At 37.0% G+C, this 14,575-nt stretch overlaps 2 protein-coding genes across 3 annotated transcripts; both read left to right on the forward strand.

Moving 5' to 3' along the window:
- The first annotated feature begins 1,982 nt into the window (after positions 1–1,982).
- Positions 1,983–8,107, forward strand: LOC111801613 (uncharacterized). 2 transcript variants are annotated; one of them, XM_023685659.2, is made up of 8 exons: positions 1,983–2,115; positions 2,782–3,861; positions 4,077–4,195; positions 5,477–6,418; positions 6,507–6,810; positions 7,078–7,243; positions 7,566–7,671; positions 7,763–8,107. In XM_023685659.2, exons 2-8 carry the CDS (start codon positions 3,076–3,078, stop codon positions 7,875–7,877), a joined length of 2,538 nt encoding a protein of 845 aa, XP_023541427.2. In that variant the 5' UTR covers positions 1,983–2,115; positions 2,782–3,075; the 3' UTR covers positions 7,878–8,107. The 2 variants fall into 2 exon arrangements, with proteins under 2 accessions (XP_023541427.2, XP_023541428.2); XM_023685660.2 differs by having other exon boundaries at positions 2,107–2,246.
- Positions 8,108–9,881: 1,774 nt separating this feature from the next.
- LOC111801616 (uncharacterized) lies at positions 9,882–13,288 on the forward strand. The gene is made up of 9 exons (XM_087124215.1): positions 9,882–10,272; positions 10,353–10,539; positions 10,997–11,130; positions 11,201–11,313; positions 11,387–11,630; positions 11,736–11,888; positions 12,702–12,781; positions 12,865–12,914; positions 12,987–13,288. Exons 1-9 carry the CDS (start codon positions 9,913–9,915, stop codon positions 13,124–13,126), a joined length of 1,461 nt encoding a protein of 486 aa, XP_086980341.1. The 5' UTR covers positions 9,882–9,912; the 3' UTR covers positions 13,127–13,288.
- The last annotated feature ends 1,287 nt before the right edge of the window (positions 13,289–14,575 follow it).

Genomic DNA, 14,575 nt, shown 5'->3' on the forward strand with positions numbered 1-14,575 from the left:
AATCATAATTACTTTTTCTTTTATATTTATATAAATAAAAAAAAGTTGACTGAAATAATTGGTGGAATATTATATAAATAAACCAGGCGCAGTTGAATAAAGCAAGAAAATGAAAAATAAATAATAATAATAATAAAAAAGGAGTTAGAATTATGATTGGCCAACTTTAATTTTAGTTTATTAATTAAAATAATAAAAATAATTATGCAAAACCCTAAAAATGAACTTTAGGTAGCAGCCATTATTTAATAAATACACAGCTTTTGGGTAAACTTAGGATAAGATAATGATTTTATTCATAGATTTCATGCACTCTATCATATGCTCCTAGAGCTTTGGCTTTTTATCTATAAGTATTTTAAAAAAATAATGATTATTATTATTATTATTATTATTATTATTATTTTGTTTTGCTTTTCGTGGAGTGTTGAGTGAGTAAAGGAGGGCTGTAGGGTTTTTGGTCGGAAATGAGCTTGCAATAAATATAAATAATAAATAATTTTATGGGTTATAATTATTATTATTTTTTTAGTGGGGAAATTAGTGAAGAGTTTGAAAAACAGCCGACAATAAAGGCGCATTTGACTTTGACCTAATAAGGCTCCATTGTTCTAAGTTTCGAAATTGACCGTTAAGAAAATTACTCATCTACTCACTCTATATATATATATAAATGAGTAAATTTTATGTGTTTTCAGTGTCACAATTGCACTTTTAATGGCAACGGACTTACAATTGTGCGACACTCACTTTCCAACGACAAGTGAGCTAAGCCAATTCGTTCTTGCGTCGCCTACGGCCAAACGACGTATGCTCGAGCCTCTAGCCTCAGTTTTAAGAGAAGGTTTTAGAAAGCGAGGGCAGAGAGAGATTTTTGAAAGAGACGTTATATAAGCAAGCAAGAGAGAAATAACAACGGCTTACAGTATATAACCTTGGGTAGGGGGAAGTTGACAACTAGTTGTATCCCCCTATAGTACATTCTGAGGCATTTCATGTCTGACAGACATACATATGATATTTCTGAAACGTCATACTTCCTAGAAATACAAAAGTAAAACACTAGAATATGAAAAGACATAAAGGGTTGGGCTTGTCATGGGCATGCGGCCATGGGCAACACGTCTTGGACGAGCATGACCGTGACACTCAACTCCTTATTTGGTCAAATCTCCAAAATGATAGGCAAGATGAATATATTATAAAAGTCATTTTCACTCGTGGAAATTAAAAGACAAGCTTCTTCACATGCAAAAATTTATAATTTATTTAAGATTAAAATTGAGTCGCATAGAATGGTCTTTGGAATGTTATTCTTTTTCAGTCAAATTTATAAAAATATTAAATACTTAAATCATTTGAACCAAATAATTTTATAATAATTATAAAGTATGTAGTCAACATTTTTTTTTCAAGTATTTTTAGAATTTCCAACATGATTTTTTAAAAAAAATTTTATATATACAAAATTAATTTTACATGACAAATATTGTGAAATAAACTTTTTTTTTCTAGTATTTTTCCAAATTTCATTAAGTTTTAAGATTTTAAAATTATATTTTACAAAAAAAAAAAATTCAAATCTTATTTTTCGAGTATTTTTCAAAATAAAAAAAAATGATTGGCAAAAAAAAAAAAATATATATATATATGTATATATATATATTTATACATAGAGAACAGTTTAAATAAGTAGCCTCCAGATAGCCACTAATAGTCTTGACTGTACTACCGACAACCCTTGAAAACGGGAACGACGTGTCGGATAAAGGTTGGGGATTTCTTGATTTTAATTTTTTATTTACTTTCAAGTTAAATTTGAAAAGCGACAGAACGTTCCGAAAAGGAAAGGAAAAAAAAGATAATTAATTTTTTGATCTGGAAGAAAGGGAGTCGTGCCACGTGGAACGGTGATATGGCCTTTCTCTGAATATTATAGACGTTAGAATTACGGCAAATTTTGTGAGTAAGAGGAACAAAACGGTGACGTGTTGTGGTGTGGGTTTAATATTTCATAAGTCGCCGCGCTCTCCCTCTCTCTCTCTCTCTGTAACTTTCTTTACAGCTTAGATTTCGTTTCCTTTGCTTAGAAACCACAGGCAGGGGGCTTCATAGGTACGTTTTTCCTTCTCTTTTTCGCATATCAGTTCTTCTCAGATCACTGGAAACAGGAAGTGTTAGTTTTCGAATCGATTACAGATGGCAGCTTTGTGTTTCAATGACTTATTCTTCTGATGATGATTATGGTGATGTTTCGTTCAGTTTGTTGATCTCTGTGTGGATTGTGATTCGTTTCTTTGAGTGGTTCGTGAAATTGAATGTGGATTTAGCTGTTATTGTTCCGTTTTGATTTTTTTTTTCTTCTTATTGGCTGGAAAGGCGGGGGAAACGAATGTAACGGAAGGCTGGAATCTTTTGATTTTGATAATTGGATTAGAAGGAGTTGTGTTGACTGATGGACAGCGTTGTGTACTAGGATTTTTCTTTTGAAGAGCAGAGCGTTTGAATCTCTTAATGGTGGAAATTTTGGGAGTCAAAACCGCGTTCTATTTGTTTGTTCTTTACAATTTCCTGAGAAATTATTAGGGCAGTGATAGATTGATTAGAATTCTGGTTTCGATTGTTTGTAAGTTTATTAAAAATGTTCTCTAGTTCGTTGTTTTAGGGTATTCAGTTGCGTCTGTAACTTGTACTCTTATCTTCTCTGATCCGTAACGCTCGCGTTATACCTCGTTGAGGCTGAAAAAGAAGAGTAACGAATCTCTGTGGTTTCTGATGCAGTGAATTCGAGGAAGCAATGTACATACGATGAGTTTTCACAAGGTTGGTGGATTCAATGCCAGAGGAAATCAACGATGAAACTGTATTCTTGAATTTTTCTTCTCGTATAGAGATTGAAAAGGATGACCGAGTACTTCTTCACAAAGATGAGGAACATGACGACCATCAATTCTCACAGATACAATGATCCTGATCTTCAATGAATCATCCAAACTCTAACTTCTAATTAGCTTGTGCCTACTTATGAATTGTCAGTGACGGATTGAAAGATTAAATCAATAGTTTATTGAAAAAATGGCTATTGCTGGTCTACATAATGTCTCTGTTCATGATTCTTCATTTATTAGAGAATCTCAATCTCAAGCATCAAGGCAGTTAGGAAATGAAAGTAACATAAGCACCCGGGCATCCTCTCTTCTACGTATATGGCGAGGACTTGAGGATGAGCAAGTGGTGAGAGGCACAGAGGAGAGAGTTAGCGAAAGATCTATTGATCTCTCAAGAAATGATGCAGCTGAAAGGCAAAGTACTGTACGGGGGGATGATTCAGAGAATATGGGGATGAATATCAATGAGAATGATACTGACACATGGTCCGACATACAAACTGCTTCACAAAATGATGATGAGGATTCTGGTGAATTTGGGGTTGTTGAGAGGGAGAGGGTTAGGCAAATTTTTAGAGAATGGATGAATAGTGGCGTGGGGGAACATTCACCTAACGTTTCCCAAATGAGTAACGGCTCAAGGGCAGAGTGGCTTGGTGAAACAGAGCAGGAGAGGGTGCGAATGATAAGGGAGTGGGTTCAAAAGAATAGCCAGCAGAGAGGCACTCATGATGGAAATGGGGAAGTCCAAACTGCTGAGGTAGGTACTCAGGTTGCACAAATTTGTGATGCATTGGTTGGAAATCAGCACGAAGGCCGGATCCAGCGTGCTAGGAGGGGTATTCGCAGGTTATGTGGCAGACAAGCTCTCCTTGATATGGTCAAGAAGGCTGAGAGAGAAAGACAGACAGAAATTCAACTATTGTCAGAGCAACAAGCTGTATCAGGCTTTGCTCATCGCAACCGCATTCAGGTTAGAGAAGTCCTTTTTTCGCTGTTTTGGACTAATACTTTAAAACGAAGTTCCTAATTATTCATGAGCTCATCAACATGTTTATTAGAGTTGAAGCAAACTGTATGCATGCTTCCCCGTCACTTGTGAGAAATGGTTGGTTTTTTCTGTGGTTCCTTTGAGTGCACCTATAATTATCAGCGCTAAATAAACAATCATGGGATATTATTTTGCAGTCATTACTCAAAAGTAGATTCTTGCGAAACAATAGATTGACTGCAAATGCGAGATCTGTATCTGTTGCCGAATCCGAGTTGGGCCTTTTAAGGCTAAGACATACAGTCTCTGGTTTGAGGTACTTCTGACGCTTTATTTCATTTCACTTGATTCTTTTTCTACTTTAGATTACCAACGTTATGTAGTATTATTAATGGATATTGTATTTGTATCCTTCTGGTGAGTTCTATTATTTAGCAACGGAGGAACAATCAAACCAGTCTGTTAGTGGTGTTCAAGTTTAGTAGATGATTTTTTTTTTTTTTCAAATTCCTTACTGGATTGCGAATTTTTCTCATTCTAAAAGCTGGATTACAAGGAATGATAATTGGAATTAGTACAGTCGCCAGTCTCTTTACGTTACAGCTCTACCAAGATCTTGTCCTGCTGAATCCTATTTTTCTCATTCTGTGAAAGTTTTTTTATCTGGCAACGGAGGAACAATCAAACCACTCTGTTGATGGTGTTTAAGTTGCCTAGATTTTTTTCTTCACATTCTTGCTAGTTTACGGATTTTTCTCATTTTAAAAATTTGATTTCAAAGGGTGATTATTGGAATTATACAGTCTCCACTCTCTTTCTTTTACATCTCTACCTTAGATATTACTCTGCTGCATCCTATTTTTTCAATCCTATATTGCCTTGTAGATAAGAGAAACTTCGAGAATGGGTAACTAGTGTCAAATTACTGCCATGTAAATTGCTACGAGTGTCTCATCAATGCCACTCCAATCATCATTGGCATGTAAGATGAAATATCTAATGTCTAGCGACATCCTTAATGCTAATTACATTATTAGGAAACTAAATTTTTCTGAATTACCGAGGTATGAAAAATAGTAATCAATTTCATATGCTATTGTATATCCTCAATCCAAAAGTTATGAGATCACTGTGTCTTAATTTGGTTAAACTAAACCTAGAGCTATAAACCTCGTTATTACTAACATCTTTTTCTACATTAATGTTAACATTGATGGACGTTGTTTGTTTTCCTCGTTGAACTTGAATTCATTATCAGTTATAGTCGAGAAAAACACAAATCTGATTACTGGGCATTGTGGTTAAGGGTCATTAACTTTAACCAAGAAGTCTTAGGTCCAAAACTTGCTTCCTGCTTGGAAGACTAACATTCTTTGATTGGGAGTTCCAAATGTTGTGAAGTTGAACAATAGAAAAACTCCCTAATTCACTTGATTCAGAATGAGAGTCGTATATTGTTTCCTTCAGTGTCAACCTTGAATTTTTGCCAATTGTTTTTCACTCAAGCTCACTGGCAACTTGACGTACTTGTCCATTTTGTAATGCTGGCATATCCCTTTTGATAATAGCAATGATATTTTGACTTTTTTTGAATTAGGGAAGGATTCTTCTCCAGATTGGATAATTCTGTTCAAGATCAAGCAAGTAGCCGGCATTCTGACACCACATATAACAGTGATGATGGTGATTCTCTAACTGACTTGAATCGTACAAGGAGTTTTGAGGTCCTAGATGATCTTCCTGGACGTTCTGGGCCAAGTAACGAGGAAAGTCATAACGCAGGCTCTTATAGCATTGGTCTAACTGAAGTCAGATCTGATCTAGAAGGAAGTACTGTTGAAGGTAGGGAAGTATCTCTTGATGCGGTAGAAAGTACACAAGAACAGGTTGCAGAGAATGCAGAGAATGGTTTAGCCAGCCAAACAGCTGATATCAACTCGATGGAGATGAGAGAAGATTCAGGACAACGTATGAGAAGAATTTTTCAAGAAACTGCTGCAAATTTTTTATACTGTGAAGTTCCTCAAATTGATGTCGAGGACCATACTAGCATACTAGATGTCGAATCTTCCATTGAACAAATTGATACCCGTGAGGAAAATGATGATATTGAAGTATTATCAGATCATTCTGGAAGTTTTCAGGACAATGATCTTGAAAATGTAGATCCGCTGGAATCTACTTCTCACGAGGAACTGAATGAAGAACTAGGTATGGGAGTTGAGCCAAATGATTGGCAAGAATCTGGTTTTCAACTGGATGAATGGGAAAATAGCATTGAAGATATAAACGAAACTCAGTTGGAAAGCATCACTACTAATTGGTCTGGAGAATTCTTGAGTACGACACATAGAGGAGATATTCATCTGCAAAATGCACCTGGAGCTTCACATGAAAATGTTATCTTTGTGGAGGATGTGCCTAATTGGTTAGAGGGCTCTCCTAATCGGGAGGCTACATCTAGCCGAAGGTTGGAGACCTTTTATTTTCCTGAAGAGAATAATGTGCCTAATGGGGAAATCAGAGAACTTTTAAACAGGTATAAAAATTTTTATATCACAACATGCGTTGCTGAATTCAGTCTAAATGATGAATTTACATGTGAACTATTTTTCTTTATTATGCAGGAGAAGTGTCTCTACTCTTCTTAGTAGTGGTTTTCGAGAAAGCCTTGACCAGTTAATTCGATCTTACATAGACAGGCAAGGTCACAGTACCAGTAATGGGGATCTAGATGAGATGATGTCCCCTTACACGTCTGCAGAACAAGAGCAAGAGCACGACAGGCAGACTGCAGGTCAAGTGGGTTCTGTTGAGAGCCATCCACTTGATTTGCCTCTACCGCCTGCAATGCCCCCTCGGCAACTTTGGGATCATGAATTGAGTCATGATAGTTGGTCAAGGCGTGATTTCCGTCAGCAGTTTGGAGCGGTATATCTCATCATTATTCCCTTGTTTGTTGTCTTTTTGGATGAAATCGGTAGGATCAAAGTAAATAAAAGAGATAGGAAAATATGCAAATATCAATGATAAATGATCGATGAATAGTGATTCTATGATTCTATTTAGAATTATTGCAATTGTCTATTAGGTGAAGTCAGTGTTGGTGGTTGGATAATCTGGTTATCTTTTTTTTCGTTCTTTATTTTCTTGTTATTACTATTCTTTTAAACTTGATGTTGTTGCTGAATTTTACAGGACTGGGAGATCATTAACGATTTGAGGATTGACATGTCTAGGCTGCAGCAGAGGATGAGCAACCTACAAAGAATGTTGGAGACATGCATGGACATGCAACTTGAGCTGCAGCGCTCAATTAAGCAAGAAGTTTCTTCTGCACTGAACCGAACATCTGGTTCAGAAGGTTTGCCTTCATTCTCAATGCAACTGAATTCTTTAGTTTATTACATCATTTAGATTTGATTAGGTAACAGCCTATGGAACCCACCCCACCCCTAAATAAAGATAGAACATGGTACTTAGATTCTTGGATATTATAATTTTCCAAAATTCGACATTGACTTTTGCTTTTTTTAATGTGATTCTTGCCTTGAACTATATCATACTTTACTCAAATGGTTATTTAGCATGGGTGAAGAGAGGATGTGATAGTCTTTGGTCACTTATATGATATCACTTTCACCTGTCATTCGACTGACTTGGCTGCATATAATGTCCTTGAACAGGGATATTTGAAGACAGTTTACCAGACGAAGAACCCAAATGGGACCGAGTAAGGAAAGGAATTTGTTGTATATGCTGTGATAACCATATTGATGCTTTGTTGTACAGGTAATTCCATAAAAATTTTCGACCATTTTTGTATGACTCTCTCTAGTCTTAATTTTCATTCAACTTATATTTTCTCATTTACAACCTGTAGATGCGGGCACATGTGCACATGTTCAAAATGTGCTAACGAGTTGGTCGAAGCAAGAGGAAAGTGTCCGATGTGTCATGCACCTATTCTAGAAGTGATTCGTGCTTACTCCTTATGACGAATTAGATGACAATAAAAACAAAAAATGAGACTAATAGTGAGATTCGTTGATCTTCATCCTCTTGTTCCTTCCATCCATCCATCCAGGTGTTTTACTGATTCTTCTCGTCCAAATTTCTATACATATAAAGTTTATATACGATGATGGACGATTGAAATAATATATGTAATCTCTATTATTGATTAATCTAGTGAGAATAAATACGATGAGTGAATTTAGAAACCTTATTCGAGGATTTTGAGAAGGATAAAACTTACTTTTCTAATTCAACTCCCAAAAACACTTTTATTTTTATTTTCTCTAATTCCTTTGCTCGAATTAGCAATTTAATTTATGGTTGAACTATTTACTTTTCTTAACCTAAAGACTACATAAACCCAAATTTATGAAGCCCAAAATAAATTGTTTCTAATGTTTTTGTGAAATGAAATGCACACCATTTTTAACTATAGAAAATAAACAAAAATAAAGTTTGAGTTGAAATTATAAATTTCAATTTAGATTCTTTTTTATAATAGAAAAATGTTTTCATCCTTCATGTGGGGGCATGGGTGTAATGAGAAAATTGGAAAAAGACAATCCTACCCCTCTCTTAACCTTCTAATTTTGTAATGATTATGGATGATTTTGCCAACTCGAGAATTCTTTTAGTACTCTCATGCACGCATGTCCGAAGGTCATTGTCTCTCTAGGGGGCTTGTTCACCGAAGTTGGAGCAATTGCTAATCCTTATTGCCACGTGTCACTATTCTCCACCGTCGGGGGTTTGTCCACCGAAGTTGGAGCAATTGCTAATCCTTGTTGCCACATGTCACTATTCTCCACCGTCGATCCTCGTTTGAATACGCTAGCCATTCCAGCACCACCACCGTCGATGCCACAAACAACCTTGTTAACTGACAATAAGACACGTGCAATACAGCTTGGTTCCAACTTAGTTACACTTAAATTCTTAAGTTTTCAAACTCGAAATATTAATTCTTATTTTATTTTAAAAAATTAAGATTAAATATTTTTAATAAAAAAATTCCTATCACAAAATACTTTTTTTAGTTATTAAGATTTTTCTCAAATCTTAAAAAATAAAATATCTAATTTCAAATCCACCTACTAAAATTATCTTAAAAGAAAATGTATATATCAACGTGTCAGTATCAAGTCACTTCAAGATATGAACTTAATGTTTTTCCAATAGACTTTTTCAATGCCACAAACTTGGACCAAAGGTTTGATTGGTGCTGAATTTTCCATCCACTTTCTAAGCTTTAGCTTCCTATCTTCTTCAAAACCGACAAAACTTGATAATTAGAAAATCTGATCAATCCAACCTAATTTCTACGGTTTTAAATAAATAAAATTTTATAGATTGAATTAGTTTATTGGTTCTCCTGAAACTCGATTTGGTTGCACTAAACCAACTCGAATTTATTATAAATTTTAAAATATACATTTTTATTTACGATCGAGTTATATATATATATATATATATATATATATATATATATATATATATATATATATATATATATACACACACACACGTGTATTTAGTTGTCCAAACAATCGAAATCCATTCAACTCAAAATCTTTATTGTATTATTTAATAAATGTTGTTGGGGTTGAAAATTTTACAATACCAACAGTTGGATTAAATCTAAAAAATATCTCAGCCAACTGGATCCAACTCAACCAAGGAACATCCCTAACCGACACATCAAGATATTAAGATTAGAAGTTTTATTCAGGAATACACTATTCTAAAACTAGGAATCTTGAGCTGATTTTAGCATTAGAAAAAGCAAATTTTTGATAAGGACAACAGCTTCATTGCATATTCAGGAATGAAGCTGTTGAAGAATCTCTTTATTTGGCATAAACCTCTGTAACTCAACCATTCAAATGCCTTTCATTAGGCGCCTTGACCTAGCTTACGAACCGCTGGTTCGAGACCCGAACCCGTGAACCGCGCAACTTTTTGTTATATAAAGGAGCTGTTTGTTTGTGAAGATCAAGCCAAACCAAACACTTTGTCATGATGTTTCTTCCTTGCTTACTTCTCATCCTTTCAGCCTGTGTTTCTGCAACACAGTACAGGATCCCAAGGCTTAGTATAATAGACAGAGATTCTGAAGCTCTGTCCTTGCCTCTTTCGGATGATTTTAAGACATTTTATTACAACCAAACGTTGGATCACTTCAATTATAGGTCTGAAAGCTACACGACGTTCGCTCATAGATATATAATCAATTTTAAGTATTGGGGCGGCGCAAATTCCAGCGCTCCCATTCTTGCCTACTTGGGAGCTGAAGGTCCACTCGATAAAGATTTGAACGTTGTAGGATTCTTGACTGATAATGCTGCTCAATTTGGGGCTCTTCTTGTTTATATTGAGGTAAGAGCTTTCATGTTCTTGTGTGGTTCATATTTAATGCTTTGGAGGGTTTATATGATTTTGTTTTGTTTTGTTGTTAGCATCGTTATTATGGGCAATCGATACCCTTTGGATCAAGGGAGGTAGCATTGAAGAATGCAAGCACTTTAGGCTATTTCAACTCTGCTCAAGCAATAGCAGATTATGCTGATGTTCTTATTCATGTTAAAAAGACGTTGCATGCTAAATATTCTCCTGTGATTGTTCTTGGTGGATCATATGGTGGAAGTAAGTCGGTTCTCGTTTAAAATTGTGAGATTTCACGTTGGTTAGAAATGGGAATGAAGCACTTCTTACAAGGGTGTGGAAACGAATCGTTAGTAGATGTGTTTTAAAACCGTGAGGCTCATGACGATACGTAACGGGCCAAAACAGACAATATCTACTAGCGATGGCCTTGGGTTGTTACAAATGGTATCAGAGCTAGACACTGAGTAGCGTGCTAGGGAGGACATTGGGCCTCCAAGAGGGGTGGATTGTGAGATCCCACATCGGTTGTTGAGGGGAACGAAACATTTCCTATAAGGGTGTGGAAGCCTCTCTCTAGCAAACGCGTTTTAAAACCGTGAGGCTAACGACGATACGTAACGTGCAAAGCGAACAATATCTACTAGCGGTTACAAAAATCTTCAAACTCTATATAAGAGAACATGTTTTTTGTTTTGTTTTGTTTTGTTGGGAATAGTGTTGGCTGCATGGTTTCGTCTCAAATATCCTCATATGGCCCTTGGAGCTCTTGCTTCTTCAGCTCCAATCCTTTACTTCGACGATATCACGCCACATAATGCATACTATTCCATTGCCACTAAGGATTTCAGAGTAAGACCCTTAAATAACAATGCATCCTTTTGAACTTTTTAAACACACAAAAATGTGAATGAATTTGCAGGAAGTTAGTGAAAGTTGCTATGAAACCATTCGGGATTCCTGGTCCACGATTGAAACAATTGCTTCCAAGCCGGATGGTCTTTCCATTCTTAGCAAAGAGTTCAAAAGCTGCAGGTATTAAAATTCATTGCTTCTCATATCCAAAGTTAATGAAGTTTGTGCTTTAAATCGGTTGTTCTTGTTTTAGTCCTCTGGAGAACTTCTTTCAGCTGAAAGACTACTTGTGGACTACGTATATCGCCGCAGCCCAATACAACCGCCCACCAAGATATCCGGTCACTAGAATCTGTGATGCCATTGATGGAGCTTCATCTGAAAGTGGAATTGTTGGCAAAATTGCTGCAGGGGTGTTTGCTTATAAAGGAAATCTATCCTGCTACAAGATTCAGCCTGGAGATGAGACTGAGACCGATGTGGGATGGAGGTGGCAGGTAATCTTTTTATTTTACGAATACCGATGTGGGATGCATTGAACTTTAAAAAGGTTCATTTTTTAGGACGTTTTAAGAAGCTTTTGTGTTGTGTGTGTAACTCAGAGGTGCAGTGAAATGGTGATGCAATTAAGCACAGGCAATGATACTATGTTTCCAGCATACGATTTTGAGCTTGGAAGCTTCATAGATTACTGCAATAAGTTATACGGTGTGTCTCCGAGGCCTCACTGGGTCACCACCTATTATGGAGGCCATGTATGCACTTCAACCGCCTCTCTCTTTTTCTTTATTTTCTTTATTGAACGTATTGTAACCGCCTAAATCTACCGTAGATATTGTCTTTTTTGGACTTTCTCTCTCAGGCTTCCCCTCAAAGTTTTTAAAACTACACCTTATAAAGTGTTTTGTTCTCCTCCCCAACCAATGTGGGATCTCATAATGCACCTCCTCCCCGGGGCCAGCGTCCTCGTTGGCACTCGTTCCCTTCTCTAATCAATGTGGGACTCCACAAACCACTCCACCCTCGAGGCCCAGCGTCCTCGCTGGCACTCGTTCCCTTCTCCAATCGATGTGAGATCTCACAATCTACCCCTCGAAGCCCAGCGTCCTTACTGGCACATCACCTCGTATCCACCCCCTTGGGGACCCACCACTAGCAGATATCGTCCTCTTAGGGTTTTCCCTCAAGATTTTTATACTAGAGAGGTTTCCACACCCTTATAAAGAATGCTTTTTTTTTCTCCTCATCAATTGATATAGGATCTCACAATCCACCCCTCTCGGGACCCAGCGTCCTTGTTGACACACCGCCTCGTGTCCACCCCCCTTCAGGGCTCAGCCTCCTCGCTGGCACATCACCCAGTGTCTGGTTCTGCTACCATCTGTAACAGCCCAACCCCACCGCTAACATATATTATTCTCTTTGAGCTTTCCCTTTCAAGCTTCCCTTCAAGGTTTCTAAAGCGCGTCTACTGAGGAGAGGTTTCCACACCCGTATAAAGAATAGTTCATTCTCCTCCCCAACCGACGTAGAATCTCACAATTTCTTTGTCTCCCTTCAAATTTCAGGACATAAAACTCATCCTTAAGAGATTTGGCAGCAACATCATTTTCTCCAATGGACTCAAAGACCCTTATAGCAGCGGCGGGTAAACAAAAACCAAACCTCCAACATTTATTACACATAAAAAACAATCAACTTTACTTCAACTCTCTCTTTTTGTGAATGCAGAGTGTTGCATAACTTATCCGGCAGTCTCCTTGCAATCCATACGCCTAATGGTTTGATTCAGACTCATAAATTCTAACTTCAAAGCTTTGTTCTTTCGAGCTGACATGTTTTGAACTTTCCAGGATCTCATTGTTTGGACATTTTACGAGCAAATGAAACGGATCCACAGTGGTTGGTGGAACAAAGAGAGACAGAGGTTAACATCATTAAAGGATGGATCAGTAAGTACTATGCTGATCTTGGCAGTCTAAAAAATATATAAACACATAATGATGATGAAACACTATAGACAGGATATGAAAATCATCCTGACATGTATGCCACTGAAGATGAATTTACGAACTTGTATTGATGTTAGTGTTGAAAACGTCCATTGAATAGCTAAAGCATACTACTAACAAATATTGTCAGCTTTGACTCGTTACGTATCGTCGTTAGCTTCACGGTTTTAAAACACATATGTTAGGAAGAAGTTTCCACAGTCTTATCAGTTATGTTTTGTTTCCCTTTACCATTAACGTGGGATCTCACAATCCACCCCCTTGGGAGTCCAGCATTCTCGTTGGCACACCGCCCAATGTCTAGCTTTGATACCATTTGTAACAGCCCAAGCCCACTGCTAGAAGATATTATCCGCTTTGGCCCGTTACGTATCACCATCAGCCTCACTATTTTTGAACACGTCTACTAGGGAGAGGTTTCCACACCCTTATAAAGAATTCTTCATTTCCCTCTCCAATTGATATGAGGTTTCACAGTCCATCACTTAACACTTAAAATATATGAACTTGAACGTTCTCCTAGATACAAACTTGAAAGTTCACGAACAGTTGAATCGTTCAATAATGACCCCTAAAGAGAAAGGTGGATGTTTTGGTGCTTTTCTCATATTCTTGGAAGTTCTATGAAAAGAAGAAGGGGTCGAAGGAAGGGGTTTAGAACTTTATGACATCCTCATAAAGTGGATTCAACAACATGCACCGAAACCATTATCGAAGTGCTCTACTCAAGAGTCATCCTACGAGGATCCATAAACCCTTATGTCAAAGAAAATGATAACTTTTTGAAAAAAAAAAAAAAGGTAGTTTGCTAAGTTCGGTCAAGTCAACAAGATTAAGAATCCGAGGGTTTTCAAATTTTCATCGATGTGCCAACATTTTCATGTGTTTATAAGTTAAATACGGTGATAAATGAAAAATTAGTATTTCTGTTATGTGTTAGAAAAAAGGGTTAAAAATATCAACAAAATAGATCTAATATTAATAATAATTGTATTTGGCAAGTTTTTGAATTCTCACTTTTGTGTCCAATAGATCCACAACTGTAAAAAATATCACATAAATTAGCGTATTACGTCGCTCAAGTTTTCGAGCATACGTCGATATCGTCTACGAAATCTGAAATTCACATCACTGATTTGTTCACTGGGTTAGAACAAGTGTCGCACTGTCGCTTTTCCGCTACTGCAAAAGTGCGATTGTGACAATGGACAAGTCTATTACCAGCTTCTACATGACCAAGGTCTAGCTCCAATTCTGCTTCGACAAGGTCGGAAACCGAGGCCATCTCCATGACAGGTTTCAAGGGTCAAGAATACGATTAGGTTATGGACTTGCAGTCGTCTTCAACCTCGGCCTCCCCACATGATTATCTTTAGGGAAGCGTCGTATTCGTATGGCCTGAAATTTTCCGAGCTGCCCAGTCTCTCCGG

Source organism: Cucurbita pepo, chromosome 5 (assembly GCF_057944985.1).
Source record: "Cucurbita pepo subsp. pepo isolate OVF chromosome 5, ASM5794498v1, whole genome shotgun sequence".
Lineage (NCBI taxonomy): Eukaryota > Viridiplantae > Streptophyta > Magnoliopsida > Cucurbitales > Cucurbitaceae > Cucurbita > Cucurbita pepo.

Bases quoted from the DNA above. Each gene is read 5' to 3' on its own strand.
- LOC111801616 (XM_087124215.1), top strand. From the start codon at position 9,913: ATGATGTTTCTTCCTTGCTTACTTCTCATCCTTTCAGCCTGTGTTTCT. The intron at 11,631-11,735 runs GTAATCTTTTTA...TGTGTAACTCAG, and splicing joins ATGTGGGATGGAGGTGGCAG to AGGTGCAGTGAAATGGTGAT. The intron at 11,889-12,701 runs GTATGCACTTCA...TTCAAATTTCAG, and splicing joins CCACCTATTATGGAGGCCAT to GACATAAAACTCATCCTTAA.
- LOC111801613 (XM_023685659.2), top strand. From the start codon at position 3,076: ATGGCTATTGCTGGTCTACATAATGTCTCTGTTCATGATTCTTCATTT. The intron at 4,196-5,476 runs GTACTTCTGACG...TTTTTGAATTAG, and splicing joins CATACAGTCTCTGGTTTGAG to GGAAGGATTCTTCTCCAGAT. The intron at 7,672-7,762 runs GTAATTCCATAA...TACAACCTGTAG, and splicing joins ATTGATGCTTTGTTGTACAG to ATGCGGGCACATGTGCACAT.